At 64.1% G+C, this 25,946-nt stretch overlaps 1 protein-coding gene across 3 annotated transcripts in view; it reads right to left on the reverse strand.

The window, feature by feature from the left end:
• Positions 1-17,463: 17,463 nt before the first annotated feature.
• The window catches only part of HUNK (hormonally up-regulated Neu-associated kinase), a 61,224-nt gene continuing 52,741 nt past the window's right edge, over positions 17,464-25,946 (reverse strand). For all 3 annotated transcript variants that reach the window (XM_045852750.1, XM_045852752.1, XM_045852751.1), the window contains exons 9-11: positions 25,381-25,428; positions 20,587-20,767; positions 17,464-20,392 (exon numbers count right to left, since the gene is read on the reverse strand). In XM_045852750.1, coding sequence (XP_045708706.1) covers positions 19,734-20,392; positions 20,587-20,767; positions 25,381-25,428 — 888 coding nt within the window. In that variant the 3' untranslated portion in view covers positions 17,464-19,733. The remainder of the gene's footprint in view (positions 20,393-20,586; positions 20,768-25,380; positions 25,429-25,946) is intronic.

Below are 25,946 nucleotides of genomic sequence, written 5' to 3' on the forward strand. Positions count from 1 at the left end.
GTGTGCCCACCTTTAGAAACGGGGTCACTGCAGATGTAATTAGTTGAGATGAGGTCATACTGGAGTAGGGGGCCCCTTATTTCATACGGCCAGTGTCCTTATAAAAGAAGGAAATGAGGTCACAGACACGCACGTTGGGACGACTCCACATCGACGTGGAGGCAGAGATTGGGGTGCAGTGCCTGTGAGCCGGGGAACACAGAGGGAACCCGGAAGCTGCCGGAAGCCAGGAGAGAGGCCTGGAGCAGGTGGTGCCGCAGCCGCGCAGGGCGCAGCCCTGCTGGTGCCTTGGTTTCAGAGTTCCGGCATCCAGAACGGACACAGTTTGGGCAGGGAAGCCCCTGGCGTGTGGTGCTCTGTCACGGCAGCCTGCGCAGAGTGACATGTCCCCTCGGAGTGTCTTCTCGCCAGGAGCGGGACAGCCACCTTATCCTCTCTGTGGGCAGCAGCCTGCTTTGCCACCCTGTGCCCGATCGCATGCAGGCGTCCAGCAGCCCGGGGTTGCCTGTTGCGGACAAAGCCATTCTCAGAATGCTCGGAGCGGTGGCCTGCTCCAGGCCCCTTGCGGGAAAGCAGTCCCCCAGGGCCCAGGGAGCTCTGGCTCCAGAGCCACGTGAATCGTGGCCAGGCAGGAGGAGTGTGGCCTTCCCCGGTTAGCGGTCACAGCCCCTCTGCTCAGATAAGAGCACCCACGGGGCCCAGGACAGGGGAAGAAGTAGAGAACAGGATCCTGGAAGGCCCCCTGATGAGCAGCTTTGAGGACCGGGCTGCCCTGCGGCCGGTGGCTTAATGCAGGCCACTGGGGCCCCAGTCCCGGCCCGACAGCGTGGGGCCGGATGCGCCCTGAAGAAGCAGAACCTGCACTCTAAGCGCGGTGCTGCCCCTGAGTGCAGCGAGCACCCAGGGGACAAGAGGCCAGAAACCGCGGCTTCCGCCGTCAGAGTCCTGAAACCCTTCGAGACAACTCGACTCTTTCCAGCACTCGCGGTGCGGCAGGCACCGTGGTGGGCCCCTCGTGGGTGCTGAGTGCCTCCGTCCTCTCTGCTCCAGGGCGTGAGCCCCTCCCTCAGCCCAGCTTCGGCACCAGGGGACGGGGCCCAGAGCGGTGAAGGAACCTGCCCGAGGCCAGCTCCGCACTCAAAACTACCCGGCTAGCGGCTTCCCCTTGGGGCGCTGCCCCTGGGGAGGTCCCTGGGCAGACAGTGGGCAGGGCCGGACCGGTGGAGACCCCTGAGGTCGTGAGGGACAAGGTCGAGGACCTGGCCCAGGCCTCTTGTCTCCCTCTGGGCCCACTGCCCGGCGCATCGCCAAGCCACACCGGGCAGAGCTGAGCGGGGCCTTGGCGTTCGTACGTTCCCACGGCTCTCACAAGGAGGCTGAGTCTCTCGAGGTGACGGACTGGCCCCAAACCCCAGAGCTCGTCAGTGGCAGAACCAGGCCAGGAGCGGGCGTCCTGGTTTCTAACCCAGTCATCTTCCTTAAATACCACGTTCTGTCTTCACAAGAGGGAATCGTTTCCTTCCGGAGCCTGAGAGAGTCTTCAAAGGTGCTAAGGAACCCTTTCCTGCCCTTCAGGTTGTGACATGTTGGTCGGCCTGGCCGCCGCGGGTCTCCCGTGGGAGTCTGGGGGTGGGGAAGCACCAGGACAGGCACCGTGACTCCAGCTGGGACCGGCGTCCCACCTGCTGCGGGTGGGCGGGTGCCCTGGGGGAGGGCAAACGCAGGCGGAAATCTCCCCAGACCGCATTCAGGTGCGGAGCTGAGAGAAGCCTGTCCGCCCCTTTGCACTGCCCATACCGGCCACTGTCAGTGTCACCGGGGGACGGCGAGGGAGTCGTGTCCACACAACATTCGGAGGCAGCTGAGAGAGCAGGTGTCAGCTGTTAGTGTGTCTTGAGACACGTCTACGAAGTTTCCGTCCATCCAGCCACCCACCCCCGTGTCCACCTACTCCACCGTCCGTCTGGCCGCCCGTCCGTCCGTCCATCCGACCCCCCGGGTATCCACTGCGTCCCTGCTCTGTGCAGTCTCCCGCCAGACCGCAGGGCTCCGGAAGGGGCCGACCCAGCTCCCACCCTGCGAAGGCTTGGGTTCCGGCGGGGGCCGGGGGGCAGGGGGCGGGTTCAGGCTGCGACTGCCCCCCCACGAATTCAGGCGGAAGTAACGGAAGGCCGGAGGGAAGGGAGAAGCCTTCTCGGAGGGCGTGACTGTGGGTGGGTCCTGAGTAGGGATTTGTTCAGCTGACACTGGTAGAGAGGTCACGCAAAAGAAAAAGCAACGCACATGTGAAACCTATATGATCTTACGGACTAACGTCACTGCAGTAAACGGAAGCATGTTGAATCCTCACCCGAGGATCTGTGTGCACTGACCCCAGAGAGAGGAGGGCGGAGGGAGAGGGCGAGGGGCGAGGATGGCCAGAGAAATGTTGCCGGCTGCCTCCCACTCGCGCCCCGATCTGGGGTCCAGCCTGCAGCCTTCCGGTGCGCGGGAGGACGCTCCGACCAGCCGCCCACCCGGCCAGGCCCCCAGTAAACGTAATAAACACACCGGCACACAAACAAAGGGACGCATGGCGTGGGAGACAGACGGGGTGTTCACAGAGAGAAGCGAAGACGGGCGGGAGCACAGTGGGGGCGGGGCAGGCAACAGTCAGGACCCTCCGTCGGTGTGTTCAGCCACCGAGGGACAGACGGACAGCTGACGGTGGCCACACCTGCAGGGCGCCGTCCCCGGGCACCTGGGTCAGCGCCTCAGGATGGAGGAGCGGCACAGCCCGGCCGCAGCAACCCGGGAGCCTGACTCTCACAGGCCGTTTCTTTCCTTTTAAACCTTCACCCAAGGGCATTTCTTATTATTGATTAGAGAGAGAGAGTAAGGGAGGGGGAGCATCAAGGTGAGAGAGACACACCTACTGCTTGCCTCCTGTGTGCGCCCAGACCGGGAATCGAACCCACGACATTCTGGTGTACGGGAAAACACTCCGACCAACTGCACCACCCGGCCAGGGCTCACGGATGTTTCTTCGTTGACGTAACCTACTTGCCCAAGACAGACTGGCAGGGGAAAGACATCTCTTGAGTGGTACACAGTCACACAACTCTGCCATTCACAGCAAAAGCTGACTCCAAAGGAAAGTGGAAACACCTCTGTCTGCTGCCAGGCAGAGTATTTCGAAGCCACCCAAGGCAGCGGGTCCCCCCCGAACTACGGCTGCGGGGGGCAGCCCGCAGTGGCCTGTCAGAGCCCCGCGGGGTCTGCCCTCTCGTCCCGCCCGGCGCCCCCAGCCCGGGTCTCCTGGTGAGCACCGAGATCAGGGTGCGTGCTGACGTGCACCCAGCAGAAAGGAAACCATGCCTTGTCCCTTTGCCTCCAACCGGACAACTTCCCTGGGTCCCCTTTCTCTCGTACCGAGAATTCTAAGGGGCCTCGCAGGAGCGGGGGAGCAGGGAGGGTGCGGGCAAGCAGGCTGGAGGGAAGGCGGCGGCGTGGGTCGGGGCCCTGGTCCTCGGCAGCAGGCGCGCAGGTGTGCCGGGGGGGGGGGCACCGTTGCACGCGAAGCATGTGTCTGCGCGTGTGCTCCTTTGGGGGAACAGCAAGGGGCACCGTGGCTGGACGAACGTGCATTTTGTAGATCAGCCAGGTTGCCCCTAAATCGGGGACTGGGAGTGGAGCCAGAGCAGCCCTGCAGCCTGGAGGGTCCCCGCCGAGAGCGGACGGGCGTCTGCGCCTGGGGCAGCAGGCAGAGGGCCTCGAGCCGGGCTCCCTGGGCTCAGACCCCGCTCTGCGGCGGGTGAGCTGCGCGGCCGGGCAGTCGCCCACCCTCTCCGCCCATGGACACCCCCGCGGGAGGACTTGTCCGCAGAAGACAGGGGTCTGTCTGTCTTTGGCTAAAGAAGAGAAGCATTCCCTCGGAAGGTCGATAAGAATGATCCTGAGGGAGGGAGGGAAATGGGGGAGAAATAAAGGCAAAGCTCCGGGAGGCCCCTGGTGACTCCAGGGTACCAGTCGCTGCACGGATAACCTCTCCGCCCTGGCGTGTCGTCCAGATCCGTCCTGGAGCTGAAGGTAAACGGCCACCCCGCCCAGTTGTGCGAGTAACAAGACTTCGCCCCCCTGGGCGCAGGCCGCCCTTCTGTACGTCGTCGCCGTGCTGTGAGCAGGGGCCTTCCGGGCGGCGAGGGGCGCCGAGGGGCGGAGTGCCACCAAAGGGAAGGACACAAAGGGAGCAGAGGAACCCCCGTGGGCTCCTGAGACTGAGGAGGGGCACAGGGGTGGGGCGAAAGCGGGGCAATGATGCCCTGGCCGGGCAGCGCAGTGGGTTGCAGCATTGTTCCAATACACCAAGGTTGCGGGTTCAATCCCCGGTCAGGGCGCACACAACACACACAAGAATCAACCACAGGACACATCAATAAGCGGAGCAGCAAACCGATGTCTCTCTCTCTCATCGACTTAAAGGAAAGAGGCGCGGGGGGTGATGGTTCGTGATGCGCCGACCCATCGTGGTCGAGGGCAGAGAACCTTGGGGGGGGGACCCCAAGGCAGGAGGTGAGCAGGTTGCCCCCGGGGGGGACTCGCAGGGCTGCCATTTCCTGGGCGTCACCCTGAGCCGTGGTGGCGGACACCTAGCCGGAGAGACGTCAGGAGTCTCCGTGTGTGCGTGCTCACACGTGTATTTGCATTCGTGGTCACACTCATGCCTGCGTGGAGGAAGCACACTCGGTCAGACTGTCCGCTCGCCTGTCCTCCGGGGCCAGCGTGCAAGGACGCCGCCTCCTCGGAGCCGCCGGCCGGTCAGTGCGCACAGGCTCAGCAGGCGGGCGCAGGGCCTCGGCCCCGCCGCCCCTGGCCCAGGCCGCAGGGAGACGCCCGCTGGCCACGCACCGTCCAGACTGCGAGCTCCTGGCGGGCAGGGAGGGGCCGTGGGTGTCCAGGCCGAGACCCCACAGTGTCCACACGGTGGGCGTTCAGACCTGTGACTTGGCAGCGTGGGGCCCAGCCCAGCCTCCAGGAGTCGGGCGACCGGGCAGGCACCCTGAGCCCCTGCTCCACCCCCTCGTGGGCGTCCGGTCACATGCCTGTGGGGCAGTGTGCCTGGGGGGGCAGTCCTCAGCCGGCCGGTCAGTGCGAGGCCTGCTCGGCTGCCCACGTGAGTGCCTGAGGAGTGGACATGCCTGCCCACAGCCGGGCTGGTTGCTCTGCCTGAGCTGGAGCCGGTCACTCCGAGTCGGGGCCGGAGACGGCCCGGCCCTCCCGTGGGTCCTGCAGAGGACTGCAGTGCCCGCCTGGCCAGGGTCGCAGGCTGCTGGGGACAGGTGCCCCTGCAGGGCTCCCTGGGCCGGTCACTCCCCGCATCTGTCTCTCCCGCCCCTCCCCCACCCCCACGCCTGTCACGCCCGTCACGCCCGTCACGCCCGTCAGCGAGGGGGAGCAAACCCCGCGCGGAACTGTGTGGAGAGGATCAGCCCGCAGAGCCGGATCAGAGGGTCGGCCCTGGGGAGGGGGAGGAGGATGACGCCGGATCCCGCTCCTCAGCCGAGACTCAGATGAATTCCAGATGCTTCGAAGGATTGGCCAGAAGACCGGGGCCGGGAGGAGGAGGCTTCAGAGGTGCTGCGGGCCGGAGGGCGGCCCCGGGGAGGCAGCTCCCGGACGGGAGAGCCGGGGCGTCGCCGAGGGAAGGCTGGCTGGGTGCAAACACACACAACCTCCCCACACGCAGAGACGCCCTGACCCCACCGGGCGAATCACACACTGTTTGGCACACGCACAACGGGGTTAATAGGATTCGCGTTTAAAGAGTTCTCACGAAACAATACAAGCTGAACAATAGCAAAAAAGCCAAGACAGGCGAATACACATTCGCCGAAGAGATACAAATGATGATGCACATGTGAGAATAGTAAGAACAGCCAGAAACCAAAGACTAGTTAAACCCGCAACAAAGTATCATTTCAGCTACCAAAATCAGCAGATGCTCCCTAAGAGTGTGATGTTGGTCGTAGGACCGGAGCCGTGCGGACCGGTCAGGTCTGGTAGAGCTGTGGTGCGAACGTTCCCGGACTTGACCGCCACCGCCTCCCCGCCCGAGGCTGACCCGCTCTCCGGGCCTGCAGCCTCTGCAAACGTTCAATCGCATGCCCGCCCGCCCACCCCCCCCCACCCCGTTCTGCAGGGTTTAGACGTACCTGAGATCTCCGTGTCTCTAATCCGTGTCTCTATCGTCTCTCGCTGCAAACTCACAGACCCGGGTTTGGTGGCCCCGCCCAGCCACGGCGGCACGAGGAGCTCCGATGCCGCACTTTGAACGGAGTTGGGAAGGGGAGCCTGTCTCGTCTCCACGGGTGTCAGCACGGCAGCCGGACCCGCCAGGGCCGCCTCGGGTCCCAGCCCCTGGGTCTCGGTGGTCACCGGGGGTGGGGGGTGGTCCCCAAGTCCCCTCCCTGTGTCTCCTTCACTCAGGTGGCTTGGCTCTCTCCTGGTGCTCACCTCAGGCAGCCGGCCGTCTCCCTCTCATCGGTACTTCCCACCTCTCCTGCCTGCTGGTCACCTGCTGGTCAGCTGTTGTATCTGGGACTGCGGACCGCGTCCCTCTCAGATGACGGCAGCACCAGCACCGCGTGCTGGCTGTCCCCGGCAGCTCCCTGAGCGCCACCCACGCCGACAGCCGCAGCCCTGCCAGGCTCTCACTCCGGGCCCCTCCGCAGGGGCGCCTACCCTCGGTGTCTGCCCTCCCCCACCCCTCCCCCTCGGGTGCCAGCCCTCGCCCAGCCGCAGCCTCCCCGACGGACCCAGATGGAGCTCGCCCGTGGCCGCTTCTGCCAAGTCACCGGCAGACCCTTCAGCCACGTGGCCGAACTTCTCGCAGCACAAAACAGGTGGGCCCCTCAGTCTGTTCTTCTCGGGACAGAAACCGGCGCCTCCTTCCCGCCTCCCCGACGGCCACGGCACAGGCCGCCCTCTCTCTGCCGCGAGGGTGGTGTCCGCAAACCTGGGTATGGCCCGACCTCGGCTCTCAGGTTCGTTCCAGGCCAGGGAGGTTCTTAATCTTGAGCCCAGGGCTTCACGGCGTGCGAGACTCTGGAAGCAGGACCCACAGAGGGGGTTGGAGCCTGTTGTTTTTCTGCTGAGATTCCCAGAATCTCCGGTGGTCCCGCCTCGGCCAGTGCAGGTGCCCAGCGCCTGCTCACCACAGAGCCTTTCCCCGCAGCCCCAGCCCTGCCCCACCCTTGTGCGGCTGAGGAGCCTGGGTCCCCCGTTCGAGGGGAGCCCACAGCGGCTTCCCCGGGGCCACTGTTGCCCCTCCCAGCCCTGCCAGGTGCCCCAAGCGCCCGGCCCCCAGGTCAGGCTGGCAGCACGCCCGCGTCCCCACCAACCACAGGCTCCTCACGCTCCTGCCTTGCCCTGGACGACCTGTCTGACCTCCAGGCCCGGCCCGTGGCACCACCCTGAAGCTCCCTCCGGTCGAGGGGACAGTGGCTGTTGCTGCTGCCCAGCATCCAGCATGTGAGAGGGCTCTGCTCGGTGCTGGGCGTCGTTAGCAGCGCCCTCGCACAGCCACACACCCGCCGCACGTGCGCGGCTACGGGGCAGCCTTGCTGCTGGGCAGGTGAGACACTGAGAGGCTGAGAGAGGGCCGACACCGGGCCACGGGCACCGGCGGGCACGCAGTGGTCCTTGGAGTCAAATACGCCCCAGCGAGAGCCAGGAAAGCCGCCTCAGCAGCCAGCCCGCCGGCCCCGTGCGGGTTTCGAGGCTGCCGCCCAGAAGTCTCTGACGTGGCCGGGCCCGCGGAGGTCCGGGCTAGCAGGTCCCTGCAGAGGCCGGGGGGAGCCAGTCCTGGGGGCCGGTCGTCTCCTCCTCCTCCTCTCCCACCACCACCCACCCCCGTCTGCTTCCCTTTGTTGTCTGGCCTTGACCTCGCGGGGGTGGCAGCTCTGTGGGTGCACAGGCCTCCGGGGTCCTTTCCCCCCGCTGACCCCCAAGCCCCTGGAGCGGTGCTGAGACATCGTGGAAACTGGATGGCCCTGAACCGCGTGGGAGTGAGGGGGACGGACCTCACACTGTCTGTCACGGAGACTTACCTGTGCTGGCCATTCTCCCCCCACCCAGGGCCCCCCTCTGGCCTGCTCTGTGTCCCGGGCTGACCCCTGCCTGCACTCTCCAGGCCCTCTGGGGGCCCAGCCGTAGCCAGGAGGGCAGGAGGGGGTGGGGGGTGGGCATTTGGCCTGGGTCCCTGGACAGCTCCTCACTGGGCCCAGATGATCCCCTCTCCACCCTCCCCTCCCCTCCCCCCAGGCCTGGGGTGGGAGAAGTCTCTCCTATTGTCAGCACCTGGAGCCCCTCCTAGGGGTCCCTTCCCCCACCCACAGCTGGTGGCCGCCCCCCAGGTGTCCAAGTCTGCATCGCCTGGGACGAGGGCTTCTCCTGGGGTCCCGTCACCTCCACCGGGCAGCCCCCCTGTGTGCACGGGACTCAGGTATCAGCTCTGCCTTTCCGAGTGGTGTGAGCGTGGGCTTCCCCCCTTTTCTTTAAGTGTCTAAAGAAATGCTGCGTCTTCATTTATACATTGTCCTCTGTTACTGACACACCGACTAAAGGTGACATTTATCCACATTACATTGTGTGTGTGTGTGCCACTGGGGAAAACTTGTATTTTCACTGTATAAGATGCAGAACCATCTAAAGAGCAAAATATCTTAAATAAAGCAAGGATAAATTTAGAAAATACAAAATAAGAAAATATTGCTTTTAAAATTTAGCCTCCCCAAAGTAACTTATGAATTTAGAGCTAATCTAGTAAAACTATTGAAGTTTGGAAGGGGTGTTGTTGCTGCTCTTCAGGGTTTTTTTTCCCAATTGTTTTTAAACAATCAAATTTACTCAGGTAAGCATTACATTACTTGTGGAGGTAGAGATGGTCTTCATTGTTTGCAATAAGGTCTGTTCGATGTCAGACTTCAAGGATGGCCAAAGTACTGGTGGGCTGTTTATTTAAATCAAATACAACACTCATATTATCTAATTCTAGAGGGTCTAGTGTATGAAAATGATGCACAATATTCACAAAATTATATTAACTGAACTTTATTTTTAATGAATATTTTAAAACACTAATTTAAGATTATAATTCTATATCTACTTGAACTAGAGGAACTATAGTATCAATTAAATAACTCTGGCTAAACTCAAAAGAGATGGATCGGAATCACTGGAACAGAAACACAGGCAGATGCTGTGTCCTGGGTGTGGGGGCTCAGGGCCCGGCTGCCGCGGGAACCGAGTCAGACCTGCAGGTGCGCCTGGATTCTTGCCCTTACTGCGTGACCCTGCTCCTTCCTGGGGACCTGATGACCCAGGGGACGGACTGGCACTTCTGGGCCTCGGTAGGCTGCGGGTGGAGCAGCAGGAGCAAAGGGGCCACCCAGGAATGGCCGGAAGGTGGCCCTGGCCTTGGCCAGCAGCTGCCTGTTGCGATCGTTCTCTCTCCACAGCTCCTGGAGCTTTCTCTCCGTGCGCTCGGCGGCCACCCGGGCTGCCTCCGCCCTTTCCCAGTGGCACCGAATCTCCTTCTCGTAGTGGACAGTGCTCCTCCGCAGTTCCTGGTTCATGTCCTGGGCCATCTTCTTGCAGGTGTTCAGCATCCGATAGGTGGACTTCGTGTTTCTCCAGTCGTCGAGCAGTTTCTTCTCCATTTCTGAGCAGCGCCCTTCCGCCTCCAACAGCTGTTTCTGGAGCCGTGTTAGACGGTCCTCATACGCGTCAGGCTGAACTTGAAGCTTCAGCTTCAGCTGCTGGATCTCAGCGTGCAGGTCTGTGTTTTCACTCTGCAGAGACGCTTTCTCGGTTCGCAGGCTCGTTAGTTCTGCGGCCAGCTCTTCACTGACGCGCTTTTCCTCCCACAGTTCTCGGGCTCTTCCCTGACCTTCCCCGTCAGCACGTGGAAGGGACACGTCGAGGTCAGCATCACGGGGGACACCCTTGAGATCGCCTTCCGACCCACGGACAGACTGATCGGCATTTCCTGCTTCCTTCTGACGTTGTTCGACCTGGGACTTGACGTGAGCCAAGTGACCTCTGAGGACCTCGGGCTGGGGGCTGGCCTGCAGGGGGGCTCCCCCCAGGGACAGGGACTGGCTGACTGTACTGTGCAGGACCCGCTCCACCGGTGCCGCCAACGGCTCCAGCCCTTGTTTCTCCTCCTCCTGGTCTCGGACGTCCTGCTTCTGTCCCCTGACTTCGTCTTGGCGCAGCTCTGGGCTTTCGGGATGACGGGTGTTTTTGTTCAAGTCACCCGGCACACTCTCCTGAAGCTGTTCTCGGTCAGTCCCCGGTGCTTTGGTGACGGGCTTCTCCGGGGTCACGCGGGCACGTCTGGGAGCCTGGGTCCTGCGCACCGCTCTCACTAAGTCGGCCAGGTCCTGCAGCGACGACATCCTGCTCAGGTGCTCGTTCAGGGCCTTCACGCACAGGGTCTGCAACCAGAGAGGGCTGGCCTCCACCCCAGGTGGCTGGGGGGTGTCGTCAGCTTCTGTCATCAGTCCGGTATTCTCACCGCGTCCTGCACAGACTTGGTCACGGGCAGGACTCCTTCTGTCCGGCGCCTTCACACTTCCTGACGTGAGTCGTCTCCTCACCATCCAAGACACCACCGCCAGAGCGACCGCCGGGATCACAGGGAGGAGCGCAGGGAGAGCTGGGACCTGTCTCAAGTCCTCAGAAATCAGCAGCAGAATGGCGCACAGGTGCTCCAGGATCAGCTGGACGGCGGACGCGGTGGCTGTGGCCGTGGCAGGCACCAGGCCCTCCATGGCTAGCAGGGCTCACAGCTCTGCCACCGACTGCCAGTGTCCTGCGGGCACAAATAACCGCTCAGAACCCCGAGGTGTGTTCTGTCTCTATGGTGATTGGGTGCCTAGCAACCAGGGCTGGTCAGTGGGTAGGGGGAGGGGCAGCCAGTAGGTCTAGAAAACCGTCCCTGCCTTTGCTCTGAACAGGAAGTGCTGGCCTTCCACAGGCCCTGGGCCGAGGAAAGTGCTGCCCGCAGCCAGAGGTCGGCCCCTCCAGGCCCACCGGCCCGCAGCACACCCAGGGGCCGGGTCAGGGCTGGGCCATACCCCCTTCCGTGCACAGGAGCCAGTCAGGGCCAAGGGTGGGATCAACCCCCGTTGGGTCCATTCTCCCGGTTTCAAGTTTCCTTCTGCTGGGGGGACGCCCACTGATGCCCACCCTGGAGCCGGGGCTGTCCCTCCTCCCAGGTGCCCCCTCTCCTGGCCTGTGGTCACCATGGGCGGGCAGGAGCCCGGGACCCGGGGGGCCCCCACAGCTACGAACTCTGGGACCGGATGCCAATCCACCACCTCGGAGGGAAGCAGTCAGCACCAGGGGAGTCTTACAGTCACCGGCCCGTGGAGCCCACCTGTCCTGCTCATGTTTCCTCGCCAGGAGTGACTCCGCCCCAGGGTGACAGGGTGACCCAGGCTCCTCCCTGAGCACACCCCCCCCACACACCCCCAGGGTTGCCTGGAAGGGTCGGCAGCCCACCGAGTCTCATTCTCCCACCTAGCTGGCTGTTCTGGATTAAACTGCACCCCTCCCCCAAATACACATGTCGGCCTCACAGCGTGGCCCCAGTGGGAGGGAACCTGAGGTCTTCAGGAGCGGCCCCGACCCAGCAGGACCCGCATCCCAGTAAGAGGAGAGACGGGGATGGAGACAGAGAGGCAGGCACATGGCCGGGGGGACGGGCGGGGGACGGGGGATGCCACTGCCTCGGGGCTCAGGGGACCCAGCCGTCGTAGGTCTCGGTGCTCCTCCCACACCCGCCCTCTGATGGCCGGCTCCCTTTGCGCCTCAGAGACACGCTGTCCGGCCCGGTCACTGCAGCACGGTCGCGGCTGGGGGTCACTCATCAGCAGACGGGCTCCCGGCCCCGCGGTCCACCTGGAAGTTTCCCCTCCCCCACAGCTGTCTCTCCACCGTCTGCAACAGGGTCCCCGAGAGCCTGGCGGGGGTGGGGGCAACTCAGTCCACAGCAGAGACAGTCAAGTGGGACCAGCGGAAACCGTCCGTCACACTTGGCAACGAGCAAGTCCCTGGAGGCGCTGGGGAACAATGCTGGTGCAGCGGTGGGAGCAGCAGCCAGAATGCGGGTGCGGAGTGAGTGACGACGCCGTGCAGAGCAACAGAGGCGGCAGACACGAGAGCACCGTCCGTGAGTTTGGAGTCGGGGACGCAGAGAACAGATTCAAGGTGGAACTGTGTCGGGTCGCTGGAGTAGCGTATTCTCATTTGTGGGGCTCTGCGGAATCGACCTCGGGGGGGACGTTCCTAGGAGTGCTTCCCAGCCTGAAGCCAGGCACGTGGTTCTTCTAAGGACAGAGTCTTCTTAACCACGGTTTTTCAAAGAAACAGAACCAATGGATGGATGGGTGGGTGGATGGATGAATGATGGATGGTAGAGGGATGGATGGGTAGGTGGGTGGATAGACAAACGGATGGGTGGATGGATGGATGGATGGATGGATGGATGGTAGATAGATGGATGGATGGGTAGAGGGACTGATGGTGGATGGATGGGTGGATGGATGGATGGATGGTAGATAGATGGATGGATGGGTAGAGGGACTGATGGTGGATGGATGGGTGGATGGTAGATGGATGGATGGATGGTGGATGGATGGATGGGTGGGTGGGTGGATGGATGGACAAATGAATGGGTGGATGGTAGATGGATGGATGGATGGATAGATGGATGGATGGGTGGATGGTAGATGGGTGGATGGGTGGTGGACCGATGGATGGATGGAGATGGAGAATGAGGAACTGGTTCACGCGATCATGGCAGCTGAGATGCCCATGGCCGGCCTGCCGCCTGCAAGCTGGAGACCCAGGAACGCCTGTCTGAGGCCGAGGACCTGAGAGCCCTGGAGCCTACGATGCAAATCGCAGCCTGAAGGCGGGAGAAGACGCGACGAGAGCGGCCCCAGCCCTGCCGCTGAGGCCGGAGGACAGCGGGAGTTCCTCCTCCTTCCTCTGCCCTTCACTCTGTCCCAGCCCTCAGCAGAGTGGGCGGCGACTCCTCGCACGGTGATGGGGGAGGGGGCTGGTCATCTGCTGTCCTGCATCCACCGAGCCCGATGCTGATCTCCTCCGACACCCTCACAGGCACACCCGGAGGCGGTGTCCAACTGGGGCATGCCGCGGTGAGGCAAGGGGACACGTAAAATTCATCCTCACGGACGGGCGGAATGTGTCTGCCTCTTCCCCGGGACCACCGGCCCGCCCACTGAGGGGGGTTTCTGGGTGTCCGAGGGGCTGGCTTGCAAGGACGTCAAGGGACGATGTTAACAGGGACATCGCCTGGCGGCAGCAGGGGCCTCCCCGACACGGACAGGCGGGCCTTGCCAGAGGGCAGGGGCAGACACACCCGCCGCTTCATGTCCGTGTCACAACGGTCATTTTAGGAGCGAAGAATCGCACATTCTGCATAAAGGAAACAATGGGCAAGCCAGACGTCTGGCGTATTACAAAGAAGCATTTGGAGGAAAGAACAGGAACAGATGGCAAGGAAGAGCGTTCCTGCTCGCCCAGCAGATCGAGAGGGGAGGAGCTGGGTCAGCCCCTTTGCTCGCGAGCTCGCAGGAGCGAGGAGGCGCCCAGAGGCCGCGGGGTGGACCGCTGGCCGGGAGCTCGGCCTGGGGCTGCGTTCCCGGACCCCAGGGGGACGTTGGCGAAAACCTGCCAAGGGCTTTGAATGACGACGTTCACACTAAAAAACGTTAACATTTGTTCTGACTTTTTAAGGGATGGACAAATGGATGGATGGACAAATGGATGGACAAAAGGGAGGATTGAAAAAATAAGAATGCACACAGGCTCTTAAGAAAAATAGTGCCCTGACTGGTGTGGCTCAGTGGACTGAGCACTGGTCTATGAACTGAAAGGTCGCTGGTTTGATTCCCAGTCAGGGCACATACCTGGGTTGTGGGCCAGGTCCCCAGTAGGGGGTGCACGAGAGGCAACCACACATTGATGTTTCTCTCCCTCTCTTTCTCTCTCCTTTTCCCTCTCTCTAAAAATAAATAAATAAAATCTTTTCTAAAAAAATGAAAATATCTGCAGGGCCAGTTAAAAAAAAGAAAGAAAAAAGAAAAATAGTGACCGATCACAGACCATAATGCCTCTATTATGACCCAGAAGCAAAGTGTGAAGGTTTGTGGTACAAAGTTCAACATCCCCAGGACGTGGGGAAAACATCCATTTCGAAAGCGAGGGTGACGAAAGCGCCGGTTTGTTCCTGTAGCATCAGCGACACTGGTCATGCTCCCTTCACAAAGGCAGGGAGTCGCTGGCCTTTAACGAATAGACACAAGAATGGCTACAGAGAGGGAAGCGCTTCTGAGCGATGACCCGGCTGTGATCCGCTTCTTAGCTGCACGCTTAGGCCGCAAAACGAGCGATGCAGTGCGTGCAGCGCCGATGCCCACGGGTCCGCACCGACGTGAAGGAGCCCCAGAACAGACCGACCGATACACGTGCGGGAAAGAGACACAACCTCCTCAAAGACAGGCTCTGAGGGACACTCCGTGCTGCAGGACGCACAGCTGGACCCCATTCTCCTCCTTCCGGGGAGCGGTGGGGGCCGGGGCGAGACTCGGGCCCTGGCCGCCCGGAGCAGAGGGAGCACGAGGAAGAGCAGGAACCTCACAGGCTCCACGGGAACCGCGTGCTCCCCGACGCGCCGTGACCGCACGGGTACCTCCCCGGTCTGCCCCGGTCTGCCCACGAGGGAACCGCGGACAAACCCGTCCCCAGGACACCTGGCCGGACGCTCCGAGACACCCCAGGTCACGAACACCCACGGAAGGGGGGAAAACGGCCACAGGCCAGAGTGGGCGGGTCGGGGGGGACGTGACAACTCGGCGCAGAGCGACGTCCCGGGTTGGACCCCGGAGCAGCAGGGGACGTTGACGGGACAACTGGTGACATCCACCTAAAGCCTGGGGGCTAGTTGGCGGTGACACGCCAGTGTCGGCATCTCAGCTGTCACACTCGTCCCCTGGCAGCGTGAGTGCCAACGCCGCGGGGGGGCGGGGTGCCGGGGACTGTCTGCACTGTCTCTGCATCTTCGCACCTAAAGTTTTTCCAAAATCAGGTCAATTGGAAAAAAGAACAGCAGGAATCTGGGAGCAACGCCACGACAGAATCCCACCCGCGGGGCGGGGCAGTGGGCGGGGGGCTCACGTGCACCCAACGTTCATGGGCTGGATCCCCGGGCAGGACGCGAACAGGAGGTGGCTGACTGCTGTTTCTCTGTCACACGGATGTGATTCTCTCTCTCTGTCTCTCTCTGTCTCTCTTCCTGCCCCCTCCTCTCTCTCTCTAAAACCCTCGGGACCAGGCTGAGGACCAGCCCGAGCCTGCGGACAGGAGCCTCCCAGCAGCAGGGAGAGAGGCCGGCCCGCCCCGCCTCCGCTGCCCTCAGGTGGACTCCTTCGGCCGGTGACCATAACCAGCTCACGCAGCACCACGACGGACTCTTCCAGAGAACGCCAGCCCGCGTGTCCCACCAAGAGCCCCTCGGCTCCCTTTCGGGGGCGGGGGCAGCAGCAGCCCTGCTGGCGTGAGCGGGGCAGGCCACCCACACCTCCCTGGGGGGACGGACACAGGGCCACGTCCCAGGGTCCCTGGGAGGGCTGACGCGGGACCCGGCCGCCTCCAGCCCGAAGGCCAGGGTCAGCTGGGCCGGGCTCCGCCAGCCCCTCAGGTGGGGATGGCGAGCACGTTCACGAAGGGCAGGAAACGAAGCCGAAACGGAAAACACGGGGAAGCACGGGCAGCGGACCGCGCGGGAGCCCACGAGGGCGAACCGCTGACTCTCGCTCGGGCCTTCCACCGGACAGGCTGCGGACGCGGGTCCGTGCTCGGGAAGAACGCGGGGCCGGCACTCGGGGGGGGGGGGGGAGGCAGGCTTCCACTCCAGAAACAGGCAGCGTTCGGGGGCGAGTCAGTGGTTGGGAGAAGGGTGAACGGGACGCGGGAAACGGGGCGGAACCTGCAAGCTCTGCCGACCATGTAAAATCTGAGCGATGTACAGAGTACATAAATGTTCCTGTTTGCACCTGCACCCCCACGCCCGCCCGCTGGGGCCGCCGTGATGAAACACCAGGCTCGGCGGCTGGAGCAGCGGGCGCTCACCTCCCCCCGCACGCCCCCAATCCTGGGGGCTGACCGCCCGGGGCCCAGGCGGCGGGCAGGTCTGGGTCTCCTGAGCCTCCCCCTGGGCTGGCACATGCCGGTCTCGGGTCTTGCCCTGGTTCCCGTCTGGTGTCCCTCTGCGGGCCCAGGCTGCCTCTTCTTACAAGGACACGGGTCACGCTGGACCGGGACCCACCCTCACGGTGGTCTGCTCCTGCCCACTCCCCGACCCCCGCCACACCCCTGCTGCTGGGGGTCAAATGTAAGAATTTGGGGGATACAGCTCAGCCCCTAACACCTCCATAGATGACATGAAAATACTAGTAACAAAGCTCACCCCTTTTTCTAGCTCCAGGAGTCGGTGGGGGATGGTGGGGTGTGCTCCTCGGACCCTCGAGGAGCCGCACGATTTAAAAATGACCTATGACCTAAAAATGCGAAGACACCCCTGATGGCTCGGCTCGCCCTTGACTTTCCCTCCGACCGTGGTGGCCACACTGTCCAATCGCCCTCGTTCTCCGAGGGGCCGCCCTGCCCCCCAGGTGCCCGCCCCCGGGCCAGCGCACCCAAGGACCCCGGGGTATGGAACCACGTCAGGGTGTGTGCAAGGAGAGAACCTTTCCTGGGGACCCACCTGCTCTTCCTCTGAGGGGCTGGGGTTGGGCCGCATGAGCGCGGGTCCCTCCGAAACGTCTGATCGCGCTCAGAACGTCCACGTGAACGCTCGAGGCTCACTCCTCCCCGCCGCCTGCCTGCGGGGCCCCGGCAGGGCCCTCGGGTGCTGCCAGGCCACCCTCCTCGCCTCCTCGCAGGGGGACACAGGGTGTGAGCAGGGTGGCGCGTGTGCGAAACCCGCCGTGCACACTCACGAAGTCAGAAGCGGGACGGTCCGACAGCCCACCCTGACTCCCTCCTGGTCCTCCTCCTCCTCGCCCCCTCCCACCCCTCCCCGAGGCCCGAACAGGACCAGACCTCAGGCGACATTCTCCGTGTGCCCTGTCCCGAGTCTTCGTGGGAGAGCCCGTGCCCCCCCAAGAGAAAAACACTGACTTTTCCCGAACGGCCGTTTGCTGCCCCCCGTCCCGCAGACCTCCGTTGGCAACGCAGGGAGGCGAGGGCAGCCAACACCCGCAGACCCCGCCCCGTGACCCCACCTGCCCTTTGTCGCCTGCTGGCCAAGCACCTCAGCCACCTGCGGCGTGTTTCATGGCGTGTCGGCAAATACGAGAGGCAGACACAGCCAGGGGAGAGTGTGTTCACAGTCTTTATAAAAGTACAGACACTTAGTAACAGTGACACGCACAGTCCTCGCTTACAGCCGGAGCAGGCTTCTCCTCCCGGACCTCGCAGGAGGCCAGTCCGGCCGTTTCCGTCAGGGGGCGCAGGCCGACCGAGGTCACAGACGAGACAGACAGTCGTGGGTCGAAGGGACAACACGCGCCGCACTCGCCCAAGGGACAGCCAGGCCTTCCGCATAAACACAACAAAGTAGTAAGGAACCGAACACCTCTGCTCTCACCCGATCCCACACATGGGCCCGGGGCTCACACACGGGAGAGACAGCGCAGCCCCTCCCACCGCCCCTCGCCCCTCACTGGGTCTGCCACGCGCCGAGTTCCTTCACGGTTCAGGGTCCCGAGGGAGACGGGCATCGAGGGAGTGACAGCCCGCCGCTGTTCTCGGAGCGTGGGGGGGTGGGGGCCGGGGACAGCGACACGGACACTCACATCCGGAAGGGAAGGGGGACACGAGATGGGCCGGCCGGGTGGGGGCTGCAGAGGCACAGGTGTGCAGCCCACCGGGGACGGCCTTGAGGATGGGTCTCCTCCCCGATCGAACACCAAGCTCCCATCCAAAAGAGAGGGTCTTTTCCACGTGCTTCTCTCTGCTTCGAAAGTTCTACTTTCGAGGGAATGTTCCAGAACCCAGCCTGAAGCTACACGAAGAAATCACAGCACAGCCAGGAGCCTGATGCCTGCCCCCGCCGCCCGCCCCGGCCAGCCTGAGAGCGGGGCGAGCCCATCCACCGGGGAGCAGGCGCTGCAGGTCCGTCCAGGCCAGCCAGGACTGGGCAGCGCCACGGCTTCTGGGGTCAGCAGACGTCCGCCCTCCCCTCGCTCCATCAGGGACGTGGGGGCAGAGGAGGTCCCCACGGGCGGATGAGCAGAGACGAGCCACCCCTGCTCGCCGGCGCTGCCGGGCCACCAGTGCAGACGGATGCAGGCTTTTCGGTCCTCGAGGGCGCGGCCACCAGGGTGGCTTCCGTCTCCCCTGCCCGACGAGGACTCGGGCCACCGTGTGGTCTCCCTGCTGAGTTAATCCCTCTCCAACCGGTGCCAGTCCTTTCTCCCATGCTGCTCGTGGCCGAGGGGTCCCCTCGTGCCAGGCCGAGGCCCCACGAGGAGACGGCCCCCGGCAGCGCCCACGAGACACGGTCAGACCTCACCGGGGTCCACAGCGTGCACACACGCAGGGGCGACGGTCACAGAACTGAGCGTCTTCGGCTCGGTCCTCGGTGGGAGGAGCAGAAACAGCGACCAGGAGCCGGTCGGGGGACCACAGCTGTCCCGAGAGAAGACACGGGACTGTCCTCAGAGGGCGGCCCCGCCAGGCCAGCCTGAGGGCTCGCGGCGACCCGGCCGAGCTCTCAGAGAACCGCGCCCGTCCTCTGGGCAGCTGGAAACCCCGGGCCGCGGGCCCACGCCCTCCAGGTGCGTCCCGGTCTGACCCCGGCCGTTTTCTCTCTGTAACTAACCGACCGAAACCCTGTTCTGCACCTTCCGGAAGGATGGGGGTGCTGTTGCTGCGACGGCGTGGACACGGGGCTGCCATCCCACAGGTCGCCGTGGGCCACCGGCCACGACAGCCAGCCCCACGGGGGTGTTTCTGCCTCCACGCCGGGCCCCTCGTGGACGCACGCGGTTGGTGGACCTCTCATCTCTTCCTCCGGCTTCTAAAAATGTCACGTCGACCCAACGATGCCACACAGAGAAAACTCATCTCTGGGGAAGATCACTGACCCCTCAGCAAGTTTCTGCCGAAAAGGCGACAGTGTGTCCAAACCTCGCTCAGAACGCGTGCACGCCCCTCGGCCTCTGCCCCTCAGGGGGTCCCCGCAGCCTGCATCGGTCTCTGCCCAGCTGTCCCCTCCCGCTCAGAGGAGCTGGCGCCGGTGGGGAGGGGCCTGCGAGGGAGTCACCTCTGCAAAAGGACGGACACCGTGGCCTGGATGGGCTGCTGCAGGACACTGCCGTCGGCGTCCCGTGACCGTGGCCGATGGCTGAACAGGCAGTGACCGGGGAGGCCCGGGCAGGGCTCACAGTGAGGACGGGTAACAGTCCATACGTAGTCCGAGGGGCCCCAGGCCGGTGCCCCGTGTCCACCACGAGTGCCGCCGAGGGAGCAGGAGGAGGGGACGGCTGTCACCAGCGGTCCCCACAGCCCACCCTGCCGGTGGACCCCGCAGCCCTGAGGGCTGCTGCAGGCCAGGCGTCGGCTCCACCGCTGCCCTCGGGCCACCGCCGACCCCGTCAACACTGGCCCTTGACACCATCGGCCACGTCGAAGGGGAGGCCGCCGGGCGCCGCGGGCAGCAGCGCAGGCATGCTGGCCTCCAGGGGCCGGTCCGCGGGGGGCTGCAGGCTCTGGTGCCGCTTCCTCAGCATCTGCCCGATGCCCATCATGGGGAACCTGCCGCGGCTCTTCACGCAGTTCGGGCTCCCCAGGGGCCGCACCACGCCGGCCCCGGGGCCCAGGGGGGGCACGTACACGCCCCCCTCTCTCGGGGGGCAGCTCCTGTCTTCGTGAGCAAAGGAGACCAGGGTGGGATGCAAAGGAGTCTGGAGAGGCGACGGGCTTCCGGGCAGCAGGGCCGGGGACAGCGCCCGCTCCCCGGGGCTCCCGTGCGCCGAGCCCCCCGGGGAGCCCAGGGCCCCGCCGTGGTGGGCGGGGAACAGCAGGTCCAGCGGGTCGTCGCGGTCCACGGACTCGAAGGAGTGGACCATGTCCGGCATCAGGGGGTCCTCCCGGGGCAGGACACCGCTGCCCCCCGGGCCCTGCTGGGGGGGCTCCGCCTTCTTGACCACCCTGGGCGTTCTGGGCGGCGGGACGGCCACGAACTCCATGGAGGAAGAAGCCACGCAATGGGAGTCCGAGGTTTTGCGGAAGATGTTGCGGCAGCCGAAGGAATCTGCGCACGAGAGAGCAAAGGCCATCGTGAGGCTCCCGCCGCCCCTCCCCCACGGGTCCCCACCCTGCTCGCCCGACCTCCTCTGCACAGGCGGCCTGTGCACGCGGCCAGGTCTCCACTGTTCCCGCGGGCACGGGGTCCGTGTCCGCCCCGGGGCCACACGGCAGCCTGGGGAGCAGGCCCGGCGGACCCACCTTTGTCGGGGAGGCCGGACTTGGTGGCCTTGCGGTCCCGCAGCAGCAGCCTGGTGCCCGGCACCTGCGTCGAGGGCGAGGCCGGGGGCGGCCTGTGCGAGAGCAGGGGCTTGTCCGGCTTCCTGGGGAGCGGCCGGTGGAGGAGGTCCCCTCTTTTCTCCTGTTCTTTGGGCTTCTTGTCCTTCAAAGCAGAAGTGGACACGGACTCAGACACCCGCGAGAATCTACTGTGTTGGCCAAACAGGCCGTTTAGTTTATCCCGTACAATGGCTCTAGTAGTGCTCAGTTGTCTTTAACTCCATTCGAAACAATGTTGTTAGGTTGTACTGTGACAGCTGTCATACAGTTTGCATTTTTAAAGAGATTTCATTTATTTATTTATTTTTAGACAGAGGAGAAGGGAGGGAGAAAGAGGGAGAGAAACATCAGTGTGTGGTTGCCTCTCACGCAGCCCTCTACTGGGGACCTGGCCCTGCAACCCAGGCCTGTGCCCTGACTGGGAATCGAACCGCCGATTCTTCAGTTCACAGGCCTGCGCTCAGTCCACTGAGCCACACCAGCCAGGGCTATTACTTCTCTTCTCAGCGTACATTAAAAAAAAAATCAAAATCGGTGAACTTTTGTGAGGCCATTTTAATATTGAAGATGGAAGAAAACATGCAACCTTTTCAGCATATTGTGCTTTATTATCTCAAGAAAGGTAAAAACGCAACTGAAACACAAAAAGATTAGTTCAGTGCACGGAGAAGGTGCTATGGCTGACTGAACGTGTCAAAAGCGGTTTGCGAAGTCTCTTGGTACTACTGACGTTCTGGCCTAGTAATTCTCTGCTGTGGGGCTGTCTCGTGCACTGGAGGGTGTTTAGCAGCCCCCCCCGGCCTCTGCCCAGTGGGACCCAATAGCAGGAGACAGTGGACATGTGCCAATCACCCAAATCAATCAAGTGATTGGAGAAAATGAGAAATGTGTCTTTTACGGGAAAAAGTCACTGACTTTTTGGCCAGCCCTGTACACGTGACCCCTGCTTGAAGGGTTATGCTCGCAGATTAGAGAAAGCCAGTTGTTCACAAGTCTCTGAACAGAGCCAGCCTGGGGGTGCTCAGGCGCCCGCCCCGCCTCCCCGGGCCTGGGCCTGGGCCTGGGCCCAGCAGCCTCCTCTGACCCCAGCAACCCGTGCTGCGTCGCCTCCCGGGGCCCCAGCCGGGCAGGGTCAGCCCCAGGAGGTCGATTATTCGAGAACAAGCTGGACAGACGGAGGCAGAGCAGGAGAGGGCTTCTGGAACCCGCCGTCTCGCTCTGAAGCAGAGCCCCGAGGTTCTGCCACCATGGGTAGGCAGCCACGTCACCGGGACGCGGCCGCTCAGGGGGGCTCAGCCGCGCGGAGGGCCGGCAGGAAGCCCGCTGGGCCCTGGGCGGGCCGGGGACTCTCCGACACGCCGCCGCCGCCCCCGGGCACATGAGCACTCACTCTTGTCCCTGACAGGGGCGCCCCGCGGCCACTGTTGCCACGGTCTCGCCTCCACTGACCTCGACTGCAGCCCCGACAGGAGCGAATTCCACTCCTGTCCCTTCAAACCCGCAGCCTCGGGCGTGAGGCCAGGCCCCCGGGGGAGGCGTCACAAACGGTCACCAGACATTAAGGAAGGAAACGCCGGTGGGAGCTGCCAGGAACCAAAACGAAACGGGGTCAGACTCCCGGGAAGTGGGGCCCCCGAGCAGCGGCTCTCTCTCTGGCCCCGGGAGCCGCGTGACATCTCGCTCTCCCCGAGTAGCGGGTGCCGGACCTCGGGGGACTCGGGGGACAGAGGGCCGGCGGCCCCGCTCCCACCTCGAGCCCAGGAGCCTTTTCATCCCAGAGACACCTCGCCTGCTCTCACGGAGGAGCCAAGAAGCTTCTCGGGGACACAGCTCTACCCTGGCTGCGCCTCTGCCGTGAGAACGTGGGAAGCCCTCACAAACTCTGGCGTGTCCCAAGTCTGAAACAGGACGCAGGGAAGAAAGAGGATGCAGGGAGGCCACGCGGAGCCCCGGGTGTCACCGTGCAAGGCCGGAGGCCCAGCTGCGGCGGCCCGTGCCCCAGGGAGAGGGGAGGCGGGCAGACACGAGAGCCGAAGCTGCTGCCAACTCCCTCCCCAGCGTCTGCACGGCCACCGCAGCCCGTCCCGGGGACACCCGGAGTGACGGATGCCACACACCGAGGGGACGCAATGAGGCAAGGCCCGTGGCCCGGCCGTCCTCCAGACAAGGGGCAGTGCAAGCGACCAGCTAACCCCAGGGCCTGAGGAAGACTCCGATTTCCCCAGAGCCCCGAAACCGGGGTTCATAACCCAGACTCCACACCCCCCACCAGGAGCCAGGGACAGGGAAAGGCGGGCCATGCTGGTGGCAGGCACAAAGGGCAGACGCAGCTGCTGGCCGGGGCGGGGGCCGCTCGGAGTCCGAGGGCTCCAGTCGGTCCCCGAGACGCTACGGACGAAGCCGTGGGCTCCGGGTCACCAGGCACGATACCACCCAGGGGGGAGGGGCGCATCTGCTCCAGGTCACCTGGGTCGGCCCCCTGCTTCTGCAGAATGCCCCCCGGCCCGGAGGCCAGAGAGAGCCAGCTCCCACCCCTCCCCCCAAGCGTCAGAGGGGCCGGGATGACCGTCCCGCCAAGTCGGGCTGCTCTGCGGTCCCCACACTGTCGGGTCTGCCGGCGTCTCCGTGGCTTTGTCTCAGGCCTCTTCCTCGCCCTCGGGGCTCTCCAAAGCCGAAGGGTCGAGACGCAACAGGTCACCCCCCCACCCCCCGAGAAAGGCGTCCAATCATCAGTTTTCTGCAGAAAGAGACCAGGGCTGGCTCTAGAAACCTCTGCTGTGACCGACGAAGGGACGTTTGGCGACAGGCCCTGTGAGGGCAGGAGAAGGGGAAGTCCCAGGAGCCCTGCTCCGGCCCCCTGCTGGACTCAAGCCAGGACCCTGTGCCCCCCCCGGCTGTCCTCCAGCCCAGAACGGTGGGTCATTCGCAGTGACTGGTGTCCCAGGCGGTCGGTCGCCAGGAATCGGCCACCCGACTGCTCCCTGCCGGGGACAAGCCACCGGGGACCAGCCCCGGGTCAGTCCCTGTGGAAGGGCCCCGGCCGCGGAGACCCGTCTGCGTCCGAGCGCCGTGCCCCAAGCGCAGGTTACCGATGCAACGCCCGTCGAGCCCCCTCCCCACCGGCGTGGCCTGCGTTTCCCAAGAGGGTTCCTGGAAAGCAGGAGGCCCCCTGCCCCGTGGGACAGACGCACATCGTCCGACAGACTGACACGCCCGCCTTCGGCGTGTCAGCGCTCGGTTAAAAGGTCCCATGTGGGCCCCCACGCCCGGTCCCGAACGCCCCAAGGCAGATCAGAGAGGGGACCCCAGGCGGCCCCAGGTGCGTGCAAGCCGCACACAGAGCAGCTTCTTTTCTGCCAACCACCCACCGTGGACGTCCGTGGGGACTTAAGTAACTGGTCACTGACAGTGTGGCCCCACCGGGATTACCCACCAAGACTCCTGAGCCGTGGCTGTTTGATGGAGGGGAGCGCGGAGCCAGGGAGTGAGGACCCACTGGGCGCCTGGGGTGTGACACCTACGGGCGTGACAGCCGGGGGGTCGAGGGGGAGCCCGTCCTCGGCCCGTGACCGGAGTTTGGGGCGCTGGTCTCCGGGGGCTCAGCCTCCTGTCCCCCAAAGCCGGCCCCCTCCCGTGGGGGCAGCAGCGTGACTTTCGGGAGGTCGCCCCCCTTAAAGGAAGCGCCTCCCTCCGTAACCGAAAGGGAGGGTCCTTCCAGCTCTTCCAACATGAAGGAACCCACACGTCCCCTGCTTCCTCAGTGTAACGAGGACAGGTGCGCCAGTCCCCCCACCCCCCCGTCGCCCTCATTGCCCAGGCAGCCGCTCGCGCCCTCAGCGGGGGCACGTGGACACAGGGAAAAACAGATGCCCACTGCGGAGGAGCCCTGGGGGCTCGAGACGAGGCGAGTGACCACAGGTCCAGCTCAGCGCGGCTCTTCTGGAGCCTGCTGCCCCCTGGACCGTGAGCGGACCTCATCTGACCGTCTGGGCCATCAGAGCCAGGTGCCCAGCGGCCCAGGTGTTGGCTGGCTGATCGGGCTCCTTGCTGCCCGTGCCACAAGGGGAAGCCTGACTTTGCCGCAGGAAACACACAAGGGAGTTGAGGAAAGGGGGGCTCGGTTCACGAACCGGGCCCCTGAGCCGGCAGCCCCGCGGCAACCGCCGTGGCTCACCCAGGTAGAAACTCGGGTGCACAGCCAAGCGCACAGCCACCTCAAGGCGGCGTAAAGCAGCCCGCTGAGAGGAGGACCTGGCCGGAGGGGCTCCCGGCAGCCTCACTCACGGGGGTCCCTGCGTGTTCCACTCAGGACGAGGACCAGCGGGCAGAGCCCAGGGTGCTGGGCGGAGTGCCAGTGGCCCTCAGGGGTACGCCCGACGGCCAGGCAGCCAGTGGCTGGCCACACACCAGCCTGGATGTGGCTGTGGGGCGTTCTTCAGGCGAGGTTAGCGTTTTAATCAGGAGCCTGAGCAAAGCGGATGACCCTCCACCACAGGTGGGCCTTGTCCAGCCGGTGGACGACCTTAAGAGAGGCAGCCGGCAGGGTCCCCAGGGAGAAGGGTCCCCAGGGAGAAGGCTCCTGCCTCCCAGCGGCTTTGGGTGAGGAGCTGAGACACCCCCCTTCCCTGGGTGTCCACGCGGGGACACATGCACCCCACGGGGTCCACTTCTCCCGAGAACGCCGACCAGTGCGCCCCAGCGCCCCAGGGGGCTTACCTGCGCGGCAGGGAAGTCCAGGTCCCGCGTCCAGGCGTCCAGGGAGGCCTGCGGACAGCAGCATTCGTCAACAGGTCAGAGGCCGCACCTGCTATGGATCCCGCACCTGCACCGCACCTGCACCCGCACCCTTGCCGCTGGCCCCGCGGTGTGAGAATCACGCAGCGCGGTGTTCACACCAGATACTGACCCCCAGGTCACAGTGCAGGCAGGCGGCAGGCGCCCTAAGTCACGTGCTGACACAGGTGCCAGGGACTGTGTTCTCAGCTCCAAGGCACCACGGAGGAGGGCTCCCGGGACGAGTGAGCAGGTCAAGGGGTTTTCTCGAAACGCAGCCCCCACTGGACGCCCCTCGGGCCCCACCCGTGTCCCCCCACTCCAGTCCCCAAGGCAACTGCTGTCCTGGTTTCTAACAGCTCAGCCGGCCTAGAAACTTCATTAAGAAACCTCATTGTAAAAAGGTGTCGAGGCCATGAAACAAGACGCAAAGCAGACAGTGGAACATTGTACCTTCACTCACACGGTCCCCTTCATGGGTGGGATTGTACTTCCCCAAGATCCTACAT

Source organism: Phyllostomus hastatus, unplaced genomic scaffold, assembly GCF_019186645.2.
Source record: "Phyllostomus hastatus isolate PE091 unplaced genomic scaffold, TTU_PhHast_1.1 phas_contig_948, whole genome shotgun sequence".
Lineage (NCBI taxonomy): Eukaryota > Metazoa > Chordata > Mammalia > Chiroptera > Phyllostomidae > Phyllostomus > Phyllostomus hastatus.